Source organism: Amaranthus tricolor, chromosome 4 (genome assembly GCF_026212465.1).
Source record: "Amaranthus tricolor cultivar Red isolate AtriRed21 chromosome 4, ASM2621246v1, whole genome shotgun sequence".
Lineage (NCBI taxonomy): Eukaryota > Viridiplantae > Streptophyta > Magnoliopsida > Caryophyllales > Amaranthaceae > Amaranthus > Amaranthus tricolor.
The window spans coordinates 21,486,359-21,503,966 of record NC_080050.1 but is presented as its reverse complement, the minus strand read 5'-3'; the positions used below and the strand labels follow the sequence as shown (position 1 = coordinate 21,503,966).

At 32.3% G+C, this 17,608-nt stretch overlaps 2 protein-coding genes across 3 annotated transcripts; one reads left to right on the top strand and one right to left on the bottom strand.

Annotated features, from left to right (window-relative positions):
• The first annotated feature begins 2,521 nt into the window (after positions 1–2,521).
• On the top strand, positions 2,522–11,470 carry LOC130810218 (uncharacterized). Of its 2 annotated transcripts, XM_057676195.1 has the most exons (6): positions 2,522–2,844; positions 3,132–3,724; positions 3,819–4,591; positions 4,682–4,771; positions 9,814–10,569; positions 11,006–11,470. In XM_057676195.1, exons 2-6 carry the CDS (start codon positions 3,634–3,636, stop codon positions 11,084–11,086), a joined length of 1,791 nt encoding a protein of 596 aa, XP_057532178.1. In that variant the 5' UTR covers positions 2,522–2,844; positions 3,132–3,633; the 3' UTR covers positions 11,087–11,470. The 2 variants fall into 2 exon arrangements, with proteins under 2 accessions (XP_057532178.1, XP_057532177.1); XM_057676194.1 differs by having other exon boundaries at positions 2,523–3,724.
• A 1,391-nt stretch (positions 11,471–12,861) lies between these two features.
• LOC130810838 (glucan endo-1,3-beta-glucosidase-like) lies at positions 12,862–14,986 on the bottom strand. Its single transcript, XM_057676963.1, has 2 exons — positions 14,886–14,986; positions 12,862–13,823 (listed from the first exon to the last, which is right to left on the bottom strand). The coding sequence occupies exons 1-2, from the start codon at positions 14,980–14,982 to the stop codon at positions 12,862–12,864; spliced, it is 1,059 nt and encodes a 352-aa protein (XP_057532946.1). The 5' UTR covers positions 14,983–14,986.
• Positions 14,987–17,608: the final 2,622 nt, after the last annotated feature.

Here is a 17,608-nt window from a genome sequence, read left to right as displayed (position 1 = left end):
AAAGCAATAAAAAGGAATTTAAATGATTTAGATTTACATTATGATTTTTATGGAGCCATGGATATCTTAAGTGAACAAAGAATTATTACTCACACAAGAAACTTATTGTTTGGAAGTGCTAAAATTTTCACTAGCTATTCATTACATTTTTCTATGTTTTATTCCACAAAATAAAGTCTAATTGATGATAAAAATTAAGTTAAAAATTTTTAATTGAAATTTGTGCCCTACCACTATATAAGAAAATCGACAACCAGCGTATAAAAATTCCTATTTTTACCCATAAAAAAAATCATAGATAATCTTACTTCTATTTCATATGTAGAACACATATTGGTATTGCCAATTATGTTATTCAAATTTATTACTAATGGTATAGTTTAGTGTCTTATTGTGCAATGTTTTTCCCAATTCATGAGATGCTTATTTATGTTCTCTCTTCCCCTTATTTGCCTTATTGCTCAATTAGTTTTATCGTGAGAATCTCTTTCTTTGACTTTGGGTATTCGGAGTATAGCCTTTCCATCAAGCTTAAGGGGCGTTTTGTATACTTCAAATCAAAGAAATGGAAATGATCAAATTAGGATAAGATCAGAAATGAATTCAGATTGTAATCACATCTGTTACATTTCTCAAAGTGTTTGTTTAGTGCATTTAATGAATATGGAGGATTGATCGATGACATAATACACCCGTATTTGTTCCCTCTGTTCATACCTAGTGTTTCTTCATTTTATTTCAACTCAATATCTCAATAGCACCCATCTCTGACATTTCCTTTTCAAAATACACTATGTTTGACAAATTTATTTATCTATCTCTGCAATTTAACTTCAAAACTAAATATTAATGCACCAAAGTTGTTCATCAAAAATTATACTATTGATCTCCTTTCTCAAATTTCGGTCAAATTTCTCTCACATTCTTTCTCCTCTATAATTATTCCATGGATGAAGTTCTCATAGTGGTGTGCGATGAATAATTGTGATGGACTAATGGAGTATTGAATTGGATCAAATTGTAGACTTTCTCTCTCTAGAATTATAGATGATGGTGATGAGCGTAGGATAACATTATTATTTTGCATAAAATAAGGTTGTTTTCATTTCTAGCTTTTAACTGATTATCGATTATGTAGGCATGGTAACAAAGTAAGGAAATTAGATACTCTTTAGATAGGAAAATGAAAAAGATTGAAGATAACAAAATGGATAGTAATGGAAACACTATATCCCCTTAAAGTTTACGAAGAGTATTACTCCTATATTTATCTCTATTTCCAAATTTTGAAGGCCAGTCTTGTGGAGGCAATTCATAGCGCCCCAAGTCATGGAGTGCTCTTCTAGCCTCCAAATAGTTCATTTTTTCTTCCTAGCTAGTTTAGTTTATTTTTCACAAAATTACTCAAATATTTTTGTGTTTAGTTCTTAGTTTATTTGGGTTGTAATTGATTAAATAATTTTCAACTGATGAAATGAGTTTTATTTTAAGCTTTTTAGCATTTATTCTCCTTCACTGTAAAGTGTGAGTAAGGGAGCGTTTGGTATGTGGGAATGAGAGTTTAAAGATAAAAAGGTTTGAGAATTGTTAAAATATAACTCAATTGGTATGTGGGAATGAGAGTTTAAAGATAAAAAGGTTTGAGAATTGTTAAAATATAACTCAATCCTTTGTTTGATATGTTAATGAGAATAATTCAAGGAATGAGATTGAAAATAAAATAAAAATTTACCTATTACCGTTTTTAAAAATACTTGAGAACTGTAACATTTTTTGTTTGATTTGTAAAATTCACAATTTACAAGGGTATAATGTCTTTTACTATTCCCCCCCTCCTCCAATTCCCACCAATTTAATACCAACCCCCTTGGTAATATCCATATATAATGATTTTTAATCTCATTTTCACCCTTTAATATCTCCTACCAAATACTCTCTAAGTTTGATGTTTAATTTTTATGATTATGAATTGATGTTTTCTTGTAGTATTTTAAGTTTACTTATGTTTTGATGTTTAATTTACAATTTTTTGTTAGTTATTGGTTGAACTATAATTTATTGAGAAAAATGTATGGAAAATCTTAAATCACTATTTTTTATTTTGAAATGCTATAGGTTATAACGTTATGAAAAAAAAACTAACTTACCAAACAATGATAATTTTTTAAAGGTAGAGTTTTAGACTCATTGAACCACTAACAGTTTTTTAAATTGCTACGCCGAACACGTATAATATCTTCTAATTAATGGTTAGAAATATGTAATAAATTACTTTCGCTATTTTACTTTGTCAATTATATTTGAACTTTTACGCAATAGAATTTGAGTAATTTGATGCTAAAAAATAGTAAATAGGGAGTATAACAATTAAATAAGTATGCTAAGATAGAAAATTAAACAAACAAGTTGAATAGTCACCACTTCAAGCAAGTACCAAAACAAACAACCCTAGACGGCTGCCACTCCCAAAATAAAAATAAATGAAAATAAAAAAACAGAAAATATACAAGTACTTCGTAAAGAAACTCCGTCCGTCTTATAACCTTCACAAATTCTGCTCTCCCAAAGAAGGTGCTTCTTCATACGCTTTGTATTCGTTTCTCCCAACTGCAACCAACAATTTTCTCTCTCTTCTTTCCTTCAAACCTAATACGAAAACCCTAATTTCCTCAAATTCTCCGTTAGCTTCTTCGTTCTTCTCCTTTCAACTTTTATTTTCATCCCTTTTCACTTTCTCATTGACGCATAAATTTCATCAATAACTCGCAACTAAGGACAATTTTTCAATTTACTCGGTTATTCTTTCGATATTTTCCTCGCTTCGAATTCTTCGCGTTTATTAAGGTTGGGATTTCAATATCTTGTTTTTTCCCTCTTTCTTCGTATGTTTTGGTTGATTAATAAATAATTTGTTAGGGTTTCGATTTTATCGTTTGATTGTTGATTACGGCGGTTTTGAAATTGGTTTATCTGAATTGTCGAGGGTTTTTAAGTGGTGGGTTGCTATTGGAAGCAACACATTTTAGTGGGGAATCGTTGAAATTTTGTTTGCTTTGCGGGAAACTGATGAGGGTCTTTTAACTGTTGTTTCTTGTTCTCTAAATCCATCTTTTTGTTGTTTTTCGCGAAAGGTGGAGGAGCAGAAGAGTTGTGTTGAATTAATTCTGTTATGCTTATCTGTCGTTTCACTCTTGGCGTTTGGCGTTTCCGTTTGCACCTCCATTGATATGCTTGATGTGGGTTGACACGTTTCTTCGTTGTTGATTTGTAAAAGAAACCTTAATTTTGAATGTACAGGGGAAGAAAATAGCTGTTCACATCATATTTAGATATAGTATAAGGGGCGCTGCGTTGGATAACCAAATCGAGATCACATTCCGTTGATTGTGATAGAGTTGTTTTGTGGAATTGTGGAACTGAGATTTGAAATTTTTGATTGACTGGGTGATAAAAAAACCGTGTCAAGAAGGAAATTGGTTGGAGATTGTTGTTACCATAGGAGAGTTACTAGAGTTTTATCGTGCGAGGTTCATATAGGGTAATGAATAGGAAAAGCACATAAAAACATTGGTTAATAGTAGAAGTGAATCTGTGATTTTGTCGGTACGTACATTAACATGCTCAGATCCTGTTATGGAAAGAAGTGAGCCCAGTTTAGTTCCAGAATGGCTGAGAAGCAGTGGAAGTGGCAGTTTGAGCCACAATGTTTCGTCATCTAAAACAGGTACTTGGTTATACTCATATTTTTTGTATTACATATGAATTTGCGTTGCTTTACTAATAATTTATGTTTTGTTGATTTTTTTGTATTGTTTTAGATGGTCCATTGTTGGCACTGCCAAAAAGAAATAGGATTTTGAATAGCAGCTGTTACTCAGAGGCCCCTCATTCCTCTGTTTTAGAGCGTAGTTCTTCTACTAATTCTCGTAGGAGCACAAGCAGTAATGGTTGTAGTAGGCATGACAAGAACCCTCCATACTCACGTTCCTATAGTGGTTCAGCTAGGAATCAACGTGTGAAAGATAGAGAAAAGTTAATTTCTGACAATTGGGATTCTGAATATTCTGATACTTTGTCAAATATTATTGGTGGGAGGACTGAGAAGGACACTTTAAGACGTTCTCAGTCCATGATCTCTAGGAAGCCAGATGAGTTTCGCAGACCCTTCCCTGATTCGAGAAATAGGGGCCATAACATGAATGGCATAGGGAATGGAGCTCTGTCTGTTGGTAGTTGTGCTTCTACAGGCACCCAGAAGGTGTCATTTGAAAGAGATTTTCCGCTGCTTGGATCTGATGAGAGACCTGCAACGCCTGATATTGCCAGAATACCATCACCTGGGCTGAGTAGGGGTGTCCAAGCTTTGTCCATTGGGACCTCACAATTGATTGGTGGTGAAGGCTGGACCTCAGCTCTTGCTGAGGTGCCCATAGTGGGCAACATTGGGCCGTCCCCAAGCTTGCAGTCAACCCCTTTAGCTGCAGTTTCTACGTCTTCTACTACGACGTTAAGTGAGCCTAGTACACCAAATGGTCTTAATATGGCGGAAGCATTGGTGCAGGGTCCCGTGCGATCTCAAAGCATACCGCAGGTACTAATTATGTTTATCTTTTGGTGTTATTGCTGTTCTATCATAATCATATTTATTTGCTAACTTGAGTACTGTGAACCTTATGTGCAGCAATCTATGCCGGCACAGAGGTTTGAGGAGTTGCCTTCAGTGGGAGTCAAGAAGCTGATACCTATGACCTCCTCAATGCCTAAAAGCAATGTAAGGCCTTTTCTCTACTCGAGCTGTATTGTGTCTTGCAGTAGATGTTTTGTTTTGACAGTGTTTCACATGTGGCTTACTTAACTGTTCTTTGTAGCAGCATGCTGATTCATTATAGTGCAACCATAGACATGTTTCTTTTTTTTATTTTGTTTGAAAAACAATCAAAGGATAAATGTTTGTTGAGTTAGATTTTGAGGAAGATAATTAATGCTGAGTGATGAGAAGAACTACCAAATATGAAATTTAGTAAACTATGTATGAGGTTTTAATGGATAAAGTTTTGACTCACACTACTACCGTACACACTAATAGTTAGTTTTCATGCTATTTATTATTTACTTGTAACACTTGGCAGTTGAAAATATTAGTCTATTGAGAGCAAGGGTTGGAACTAATTATACAGGCAAATGTGATTGAATAAGAATATTTTCAACACATTACTTCCAAGTAGTTCAGTGAGGCTAGTATATTTTTTTTATCCGAACGAATATTGATTCGAAAATAGTTCGGAAATTTTGAGCCGTAACTTGTCAAAATTGGAAAAAATGGTGAAACCCGATCGTAACTCTAACCCTACCATTTTAACGGGTTTTCTTAAATTTGTCAATTTTTTAGCTTGAAGCTATGCTATATTTTTAGTCATTTTTATATTTATTTATATTTTTTGAAACCTTTAAATTTGTTTGTTGGTTGTTTTTAGAAGTTTTTTTTTTAAAAAAAACTATTTTATGTTTTATTGAAAAAGTTTTAGCGTATGAAATTATTTTTTTAAAATCCTTGACTCGTATCGATTGAAATTGAAATCAACTCGTCTCGTAAATCACCTTGACTCATAACTAACCTAATTGTTCTGAAAATCTTGATTGATTGGTTTTATAGTTCCAAGTGTGGGACACTTGGACTTGTATCAGTGAATGAGGGTGCCTTGCATTGAATTATGCTTGCTTTGATTTTGCTTCAAAAAAGTCATACTCCATCCTATTCAGCCTATTAGTCTTATTTGACTGTTCATTAATCACTCTTAATATATAAGTTATAACATAGTCAAAAGCAATCTTGTTTAATTCGTTTCAATACAAAGATCATTAATATTAACTCTTTACGATTTTTAATTATGCACGATTAGTGATGTTAATGATAGAATTATTGCATTGGCAAATGTGCCCAGTCAAATGGGACTATTAGGGTGAATAGGATTGAGTACTTTTAATATTATGCAAATTGATAATAGTAATTTCTTTGAATAAGTTGGTATCTCAAATTCTACTCAACAAAAAAAATCGTCTCCGAGTACAACTTAAAAAACAATCTCAAGCTCCATTTACAATCTAAAATATAATAAAGACAAAACTTGGAGCTAGGTTTTCACTCATCATACACGATACCGTCGAATTACTCTGAGTTTTCCCTAAAATAAGATTATTTAAGAATAATAATTAGCATAAATAATATAATTAGCTAGAGATGTTAAAAGTATAAATAATAAAATTATCTACTCATTATCATATTACCATAAAAAGTCGGTGTATAATTACGCCATAGTGTAAAAGTGCAGTAATAATCACGATTCTGGTAACGAAACAAATCATGTGGTAACGGGAGTGATACGATTATTGTAACGTTTAAATATTGGTCAAATCATAAGATATTTTTTGATAACCATAAAGCGTTTTTTGATACCTTTACAACCGGAGAAATATATGTTCTTTTGGTTTGAAAATCTTTACAACGAGATCGATGCGATGGGATCTTGTTTTTACATCATGATACACACATACATATATATGTACATAGTAGTGTGTGTGTGTATATATATGGGCAAAATTAAGCAAAAACAGCTAAATTAATGAAAATCTTTACATGTCTTGTTTAAAGGGGTAAATAACCCGTTAAAAGGGGTACACATGTTATTTAAGGTAAAATCGTTACTGTGAATATGTTGCCTCTGAAGCTAAACATGTACCTTAATTGCAAATTGAAAATACGTCCCCTATAAGCTGAATATGTAGCTTAATTGCAAATTGAAATTACGTCCCCAATAAGCTGAATATGTACCCTTTTTTTTGCCCCGAGCTAGAGCATTAAAACGCCCTTACTGAAAAGGAATGGGTGAAAATACCTCAACTTTGTAAAAACTACAATTGGGGTTACATATTCTTGTTCAGGGGCGACATATTTTCAGTTGTATTTTGGTAAATATCAACTACTTTATTCAGCTTCGGGGGTGACATTTTTTAGTGAATTTTGGTTTTAAAAAAAATCGTTCTTTTTTTAACAAGATATATACCTCGTCAGCCCCCTATATATGCCCCCCAATATATATATATATATATATATATATATATATATATATATATATATATATATATATATATATATATATGCGAGTGTCTGTGTGTAAAAACTAAAAGTGGGGTGCATATTCAGCCAATGAAGATACATATTTTGGTGGCCTTTTTGGTAAATATCAACAACTTTATAATAGGGGGTGCATCTTAAGTCTTTGTGGGTCGGGGGTACATATTTCATATGGCATTTTTGTAATTATTTAAAGTTTAAAACCAAAAATCACCGAACTTCTTTACATTAAATGTGTACCACGTAAGTATATACCTTTGTATTGTTTGAACTTCTGGCTTTAAAAGCACATGAAAGCTTTAATAGGAGAAAAGCTTCAATTAGAGAAAAACCTACCGCAAAGTGGTCCAATTACTCTACCACTCGCGCTAATGCATCACAAGTGTTTCTCTAGCAATCGTGGAAAGTGAACTTGCTTTGATTGTGCATGCCACCATGCTAAAAGATTGAATTTTTTCTTATTCACAATAGGTCTTTCCTCCAAATATATCTCTAACTTCACATTGTGTGTCTCTTTAGCTGATCACAATTTTTCTTACAACCTCTCAATATCATCGGAATCATTTGTTGTCCTCCCACTTTTATTTGGTGTAATAATGGCTTATAATGATCAAATTTTCATCATATTTCTCCCTCCCATATTCATTAACCAATTCACTTAAAATTCATTAAGTTAGGTCAATTTTGAGTTTTGTGTGTACTTTTTACATAATATAATGTTTAAATAGTTATAGAAATTTTTTATCGATGTGCTAGGTAGATTTAGTTTACATTGCTATTTTAATGTCTTAATCGTTATTTAAAATTGTTTTATGTGATTAATCAAAATTTGCTTTGTGATGATTTTTTGTAATACGTATTGGTCGAACTTGGTTATTTTTGGGTCTATGAACTACTCTATAATTAATTGGTTAGACATGGTAAAATCTCAAATCATAATCTTTTTATTATTTATTTTAATGCTCAATTTCATTGCAAAGAAATTTTGACACAATTTTTTAAATTAAAAATTTAATATAATTTTGAGATAATATAAATCAAGAGATGTACAATTCAAAAATATAAACATTAATAATATTAACATGTAATCTCTTATATGTACTTGCTATCAAAATACAAATATGAATATAAAAATTCTTGAATTCTAAGGGGCTTCGATGATGGAGTCTAATAACTCTACCACTAATGATAAACACAAATTCTTGTGAGAGACGGTCTCTTTTAGAGACAAAAACTAATTGGGCCGGCCCATTATATATTATTTGAAAATATTGTAAGTAGGCATTAAGAATGATGTAAGTTGACATTTAAAATATTGTAAGTAGGCATTAAGGATAATGTGAGTAGGCATTAATCTTTATTGGGTTGAGCTTGAGATCCAAGAGACTAGCTGAATGATAAATACAACAACATCCAAAATAAGCATATTTATGTCCATATCATTGTTGGAAATAAAGTTGTCTAAAAGAAACTATAAACTTAAATATTGGGTCAAAGTCGATTGTCGAATTCGAGTTGGAGTCTGATCATCAGATCGAATTATATTATCAAACTTAGAGGCTTATTCTTTTTCTTGGATTCAAATAAAAGTTTTCTTTGACCTGGATTATGGTCAGATTTGCATCCAACTGACAAGACATCTTACTCTATCATACATAAAAGGCTTGATACTAGGGTATATGTATGTTATACATATGTTAATTCACACCAATGTTTCCAATAGTGGTGTACTATCGATATTGGATTTAGGTTTGTTTGATTAGGTATGAGTTGACGCAATTTCCTTTTAAGTTTGAAAACTAGTTTAGAAATGTTTTTGCTTGATTGGTATGCAAAATCTTCTTTTAAGGTAAGAAAATTGAAAACTGTTCGAAAAGAGTCTGACTTTTGCTGTATATCAATTAATTATATAATTTTGTCTACATGTTCTATTATTTGAGCCTTGACTTTTCAAATATCCTTCTTGACCTCTGCCGTTTTTCAGAATCTCTGAAAATAGTTTATTTCTATAATGAAGACATAATTAGCTGGCAATTTTATTCAAGTTTGATTAATGATTGATTGTAGTGTACATCTGCTCCAACCAGTGCTCTATAGATTTCTTGTGGATGCATCAAGGAGTAGTTTGTGAGTCAAGCTTTTTTGTTGTTGAAGTTAAAAGAATTTGATTTGTAGGCCAATTTGTTTCTATCAACCATACATAGTTCAGAAGTTTAGTTGAAATCAGTCCAAGTTGATGTTTCCTAAAAATAAATCTTAAATATTTGGACTTAAGGAGTTATATATTTGTAAATTTTCTTGAGTTGCTTGCAAAAGTCAAAACATAAGGATGTAGTGGTTAGTGATATGTTTAGGGATTTAAAAGTGTTTCAATTTTTCTTGCATAGCTGTCAAAAGTCGAAGCACAAAGATGTTGACAAGTTTAAGGAATCAAAAGGAATCCACTCATTTTCCCTCTTTTACCGGAGACTTCTGTTCGGGGGGATTTTGTATACAATATGAAGTAAAACCATATGTGACCAAGTCTGCCGTTCTTGGTTCCTGTAGTGTCCTGGTTTCTGTTGAAGGATTGTTTGAAGGGCGACTTGTCAGTGTTTGTTTGAGATTTGTCTATATTTATCTTGCGCTCAATCATGTCAGGTAGGGATGTACTCTTAATTTGATGCACAAATTTTATGCAGGTGCTCAACCCATCTGATAAGCTAAAACCTAAGACAGCTACCAGATACAATGAAGGTGTAGCTGGTCCTAAGAATGGACTGCAGCAAATGCCATTGTTACAGCCTGGGAGTCAAGCTGTTCGTGGTGGAAGTGGCAGAGCAGAAGGTTCAACTTCATCTTCCTCGAAGCTCCAGTTGCTTAAACCTGGACGAGAAAAGGCTGTGTCTCCTGCTTTAAAGGATGGTCATTCTCAGGCCGTTAAGGTGACAAGTGTTGTTGCGAATGGTCCTTCTACTGGTTCTCCATCAGCTGCATCTGCTCCATTTAAGAATCTGAATAACTTGAAGCAGTCTAACAATGAGCGCAAGTCACCTACTTATATTTTGAATGGTGTGCAAGTGGCGGATAAGCGGTTGTCCCATGCTCAGCTACAGAGCCGGAATGATTTTTTTAACCTGGTCAGGAAGAAATCTATGAGCAGCTCATCTGTTGCTGTTACCGATTCTGGTGCAGGTGCTGTGCTAAATTCAGGTGAATCAAAGGAAATGACCTCTGGCTCAGCGAGTCCCACCAAGAATGGCAGTGAGGTGAACTGCAATGGTGATACTTGTAAGCTGGATGAGAGCTTTTCAGACAAACGAGGGAGTGACTTGAGTCATCATGAGCTCATCCATCCAGAGGAAGAGTTGCATTTTTTACGTGCTCTTGGTTGGGAGGATGATGGTGGAGATGATGAAGGCCTTACAGAGGAAGAGATCAATGCTTTTGTTCAAAAGGTATCTTGTGCTTGCCTTTTACTAATGCTTCTATTTTAACATTGTCGTTTTACAAAATGTCCTTTTGTTTTTTTCCTAGGACGAGTGAGATTTAATTAGTAATTCATGTTTGTTTGGTTATTGGTATTACATGGAATTAATGAAAATGTGTTTTTTCTTTCATGTTTTTTACTTTACAATTTCTAGTACAACCTTCTAAGTGGTAATAGATGAGAATGAGAGAAAACCTTTTTTAGTATTAGCATAAATATAACTTTAAACCTTGTCAAATAATCTTTCTAGCTAAATTAAATTACATTTCATGGTCATAACCACGATTTGTTACTAAGCCAAATGGCTATAAAGGGACTTGTGACCTTTTCTGTAGGATACTCTTCTGTGAGTTTTAGTTTTATTTTAAACTAATTATATAGCTTGCTAATTTGTTTCTTCACAGTACGAGAAATGGAGACCAGAATCGAAGCTTCTTCAAGACTTGAAGTCAAAGTTAACATCTGATTCGAACTCTGCAGCATAGTTCGACTGGTGCCTCTTCTGAACGGAGAACAGCTGATTCTTCACTGAAGATTCAATTTTTGATTTTACTATACTGCTTCAGAAAAATAGCGAAAGGTAGATTTTTTTTTTTGGGTTTCCGCTTTACTTTTGTTTTTGAATGAAAAAGCTGATGAGGTGGTTAGACGGAAATGATAGAAAGTGAATGGGGGTCTTGTAGTACTAAAACTGGAAGAACTTGGGTTGTGCCATGCAATAATTTCTGGCGCTTCATTCTCTGGAGGGTATGATGATTATAGGGTTTTCTTTTTTTTTCTATGACATGAAATTCCTAGAAAAAAATGTTCGGAATGGTCACCTTATGACGAAAAGAATATGCTATTCAGAGCTTTTGGTTTTCAAATTATGTACATGCTCATTTTCCGTCTTAGTTATGCTCTTGTTGTGATAGTTATTTCCTACACAGAAATCGTACCTAGTATTTGCACGACATGATTTTCACCTTAATAGTTGTATTACTATGCTTAATCAGATTTAACATGCAGAAGCATCACAGAATAGTGTAAAATTCTGGATTAATGTTACTGATTGATTATTTCGGAGACGACATATGTGTTTAAAACATAAAAAGCATAAATTAACATAATCTTCAAATAATTATTTCTGATACACAAATTTCAGTCATTTTCTTATGTTCAATCAATTTTATTGCTGTTAGGTTTTTGTTCCTACCAAATAGGAAATATCTACATTAGCATATTGTCTGCACACTTGCAGTTCAATTTTCATTGTAGCGGAATGCTTATTGTAGGTTTATACTCTGTTTCTCTCCCATTAGTGTCCAAAACTATAAATAATGGACTAAAAGAAAAACAATTAATTACACCGCCTCCTGCTCATGTTATGGCGAATTTCGTTTCTCTTTGTAAGTCTTCATCATTATGATAATTAATATATCTTGTTTATTAAAGCTGTTATTAGGATTTGTGGAGTAATTGAAGATGACACACCATGCTGTTACCGAACCCAAGTGAATATGCAAATGAAAACAATAACAAATAGTAAGATACGACAAGGCAATATAAGTACTAAGAAAATTACTCCAATTCTTGGCTTTTAAACTCTTAGAAGTTAGATATGTCCCTCTAAATATCTATTAGTGCTTTAAAGAGAGGCTATGAGATGGATATCCATCTATATTATCATAGTGAATAAACACATAACACAAATTGTATGAGATGGTCTTATGCAATTTATAGATAAATTAAATAGTGCATCTCTTACATATTATGAGAATATAAGCTCTTTATTTGAGATCGTCTCATCGAAAGACGTTTTTTCACAAGAGTTCTAGACATAGTTAGACATGTATAAAAACACCTTAGAGGTTGCCCCATTTGACAAAAAAAATTTCATATAAAATGGTTGAAGAGGTCAAACTTGTTTAGGTATTTCAAGATAAAAAGCTATCTTTCAAAGCTCTTGAAATGGTTATTTTTCTATTGTGTGAAAGAATGAGTTATGTTCCCCTTGTGAGTAGTAACCAAGCTTTTCTTTTCTTAGATGTAGTTGATTGCTGCCCGTCTTGTATGAGACCATCTCACGTTGAGACGACCTCAAAACAACATAAGCTAAAAGTTTCTATTAATGAGTTATTTAATCCAAGTATGAGGCATGCCGCACGGTGAGACCGTCTCATTCAAGAATTTGTGAGTTGATTATCATATTCAAGCATTAAGAAAACAAAATGAACTAAGCAATCTGAAGCTCATAAGACTTTTTAACTTAACACAAATACTAATTAAATTTATTCAAATTACAAAATGTCAAGGGATACACAGGATCCATATTTGGGTAATACATTCCCCAATTTTGCTCAACTCCAGGTGCCTTCTTATCCTCATTAAACATAGCAAATATGAATATATCTAATAAATCATTAGGCCTTTTTGGTGTTCCAACTGTTTTCATTTTATTTATGAGTCTTTGGTTGTAAAACTCTGCGTTTTGTGTACTTGTATAAGGATCATTCCCCTTTGTAGGCCACCCGGTCTCGGAAACCACCACTGTCACATTATTACCACCAATCTTCTCCAACGCTGAATAAAACCCATCTACCATTGCCTCAAATAAGCTGAAGTACTTATAATTCCCATCAATTACAGGTTGTGTTGTGTTGAATAGCGCGTAGTCCAATGGTATCTCACTCGGATTTGAAGCATAGGCAAAATAAGGGTATAAGTTTACCATCAACGGGTTATTTGTACCCGCTAGCCATATGGAAATACCTTGCATAAACGCAATAGATTCTGGACTAAAACTTGCAGCAGAAGGAGGGAAAGAAACACTTAAAACGTTAGCATTTACCACTGTCGAGATTTTGATTTGAGTTAAGCCTGCTGCGTTTAGTGCGCTAAGTATGTTGTTCATGGCTTGCGGGATGAGGCTAGCTGTAGTACTTGGCACCATCTCGTTGCCTACGGTTATCCATCCGATACTCACTTCACTGGTGTAAGGGACGACATTAGTGTTTACCCATTGCTCGGCTGTGTTTGTGTTCATAGCAATATTAGTTACATCTTCATTTTTGATTCCTAAGGCAACCTTAATGACTGAACCTCTTAGGGCATTTAATACATCTTGATTTGGTTCAAACAATCTTAAGAGAAGGATATTTTGTTTCTTGTATAGGTTTATCACATTGCTTGGTGATGGAAGATCGTCTCCTTGCATTCCATAGTCGGCTCCAATTATGGCACCTAATATGTGTAACTTCAACATCTTAGATATCAATGGGTAACAAAATAGTTCCATAAAATTTTAAATGAAACGGTCTCATGATAATATTATCTTTATTGAGGTGACCCATGTAGATTTAGTCTATTCAAGTGATGACCTATAATTTTAAAGTGATCAATTATGAAAATGGGCAAATTATATGGGTTGTCTCATGGTAAAACGGTCCCATACAAGAAGAGCTGAAATAATATTGCACTTTTGCCCATTTCAAAAAAAATTAAATAAAAAACTACTATTTTTGCAACTAAATATGACATTTTACCTCACAACATATCATTTTTAATAGCAAACTCAAAGGGATAGATGAGTAGTTAATTTGTTTAGGGTGGCAGTATACTACTCATAGAATTGTACAAGTGACATGAGATTATATTTTTGGCTAAATTGAGCTAGATTAACCCTCAAAAATATTTACCTATTCAACAATTCTTACTGTCTCACGATAAGACATGTCATACAAGTAACCCAAATCAGAGCAAATATTTTACTTACAAAAGTGAATGTTTTAATCAATTTAATTAAACTATTTAGTCCAATTTAAAAATATTTCACGATATAAATGTGTTGAATCAAAATTTATGATTATTTTTAAAAATCGTATACCGACTAATAATTGATCTCATCACATTGGATCAATTAACCAAAAAGAAAATAAAATTTTTAGTAGTCTTGTTAAATCAATTTGTTAGGAATGTTTCAAACGTTTTTAAACACCCCTGTATAACCCATAAGCTTATCAATCGCCAACAACCCATTAAAATCTATGTTCTTTTTGTTTTGTCAATTTTAATCTTTGCACTATTTTTAAATTAGATATTGAACTTCACTAAAACTGTATAATAAATAATTATATAACAAGATGAATTTAATAAGATTTTATATGAACATATTTTATATTCAGTACATAAACATTAAATAAATTTATCTCTTCTAAAGTGAAAATTTCTAAATATTAAAACGGACAAACAAACGAAAATGAATAGACGGTGTATAAGATTTTAAGAATAGTTTCAGTGACTTACTTGTCAATTGTAGCTGCAGATTGAAGATCAATTTAAGTCCCAACATTGAGCAAAAGATTACCCTCCACAAAAAGATCTCCATTGCTCCTTTAAGCATGAAATGAAGAATTTAGTTTCACAAAGTGTGATTTCTTGATTACCTTGGCTTTGATATATTTATTGCATGATCTCTACCATTAGAATTCCTAAAAATGACAACTCATTTATTTATTATATGTAGAATCTTTTTAGATGATTTTATGTCAAATATAGGAAATTTATTTCCTTATCTCTTATAGAATAAGTTATACTCCTACTAATTTTTTTTACTTCTCCCATTTTTTTTATTGGTAAGTTCACCTTATTTATCCAGTTATCCTATTTCTATTTTTTTTATAGGTGGTCCTCTTATTTTTTTTAATATTAAAAATACCCAATATTGCACATGAGTCTATTATTTTAGGTGGTCCCCTTCAATCTTTAATGTTAAAAGCACCTAATAGTACACATGAGTCTACTATTTTAACTGATCCTCTTATTTTCTTAATATTTGTCCCTAAATTAAATGGGACAACTAAATTGAATTAGAAGGAGTAATAGAAATATAAATAATGTAATTCTTATATCTTTTTTTTCCTTTATGGAATAAATGTTTTATAGAAATTGTCAAAAACTACTTACAAAAACTCACATTTTGTCAAAGTTACTTTTTATCTTCTTCTCTACCAATTTACTTGCAGCACTTTTCATTTACGGATGTTTTATATTACTTGTAACATTACTTTTTTTGACAAAAATAATTTATTTGATTCTCTATTTTACCCCTACTTTATTCCTACCCTACATATCATTATCAATTACTTTAATTACTTATTTTACCCACTACCAACTATCTACTTTTAATAACACACAAAATTTCCCCCAACCATTTAATTGAATTAGTCTGATTTTTTCCCAAACCAACTGAATTGAATTCAGGTGTTACACCTCTCAACCACTATTTAATGTTTCTACTTCCAGAACCCCAAACATTTATGACCCTAGATTGTCCCTTAAAACCTCATCCCAACCGATTTCCATCTTCCTCTTTAAACCCTAAAAAAATTCAGGAATACTTTCAATGCTCCATATCTCCCTCAAACGGCTCATATTCTCCACACTATTAAATCTCATTCACTTTCAATACTCCATAAATCCTAGATTTCGTGTTCACATATGAGCATCTCACCATCTCAATTCGATTCTCCCTCACTATCAACGAACATGCATTTCGGTTGATGCTTGATTTTGGTGTTCTAGTTTAATTGCATTTGATTTTGGTTCACATCTGAGCATCTCATTGCTTTTTATATTCGATTCATTCTCTGATTTTGGTTCAAATCTGATGCTTGATTTTGGTGTTCCAATTCGATTCTTCCTCTGATTTCAACTGATCCTCTTCTTCATCTTCACATGCTTTTTATCTTTCTCTGTAAACTGGTTTTTAAGGTTTATCGCATTGTTTAATTTCTCCAAACGGAGGCTTTGGACAACGAAAAAAAAAAATGTCATTTTTCTGTTTCTGTTTCTTATCTTATTAGGTACCTTGAAAAAATCTAACCTTTTTGTAAAGTGTATTTTGATTTTATCTCAACAATTAAAAAATCCAACATTTTTTGTACCTGCAGCATGACACTTTTTAATTGCTTGGTGCCCATTTACCCATATGAAATGGGGGTATTATAATCCATTATCACCCAAATATGCACTTCCTTAATATCAAACGCCACAGAGAAAGTATATATTGTTAAAACTACCAACTAAATAGATTTACTGGTCAAAAGCGACCAAGTAACATATTTTGACAAATAAGTATATTTTGTAGATAACTTTTGACAAAGAAATATATTTCAATATGAAATTTTTGACATCCAATTTTAGGGTAAAATGGATGAAACATATTAGTTGGTCGTTTTTGACAAAAATAATTATTTTAGTCGATAGTTTTTTTTATCAAAACAGTAAAAGTAAAATGTAGTTTTTGGCAAAAAGTGAGTCTAGATAGTTTTTGACAATTTTTTAATATTTTATTAAAAAATATTTTTGCCATGTGGAAAATAGTTATACTTCTATAATTAGTAACTACTCTGTCTGTTCCGGTCAGTCTTATTGAATTTGCAATATGTCTATTTTGGTGATAACCCACACTTTTTCTTGTATTTTCATCCACATAATTAACTTACATTTTTATTTTGTCCACACATTTCTATAAAATATATGCTTTTTTCATTTTTACTCATTTTGAGATTGTCACCCTATTTCTAAATAAACCAAGGGCCACAAAGTACGAGGTGGAAAATAAATACTGTACCTGAATGAAGAGTTGTACAATAATGATGAATTAGAATATTAAACCCTTCTGATAAATAATCGCTAAATATCCAGTGCGCTATTGTAATGTTTCAAACTTGCAATCACAAGAAAAACTAATTCAAGAGTGATCTTATAGAAAAAAAACCTCAGACGCTCAAATCGATCAAGACTTTTTGTATTAACTGGGCTTTTTTAAATGTACATGAATGAAGAGTTGAACAATAATAATGAATGAGAATAGCCAATAATGACTGAGTTTTCTATGGATATAAATTGCCGTTGTCCTTCTCTCCCTGGACTCTGTCTTTAGGTTTTTTTATGAGCGAGATTCACTGGGTAGGATGATAATGACAACTAAGTTTTCTATCGAAAAATTGTGTTAGAGCTTCTGG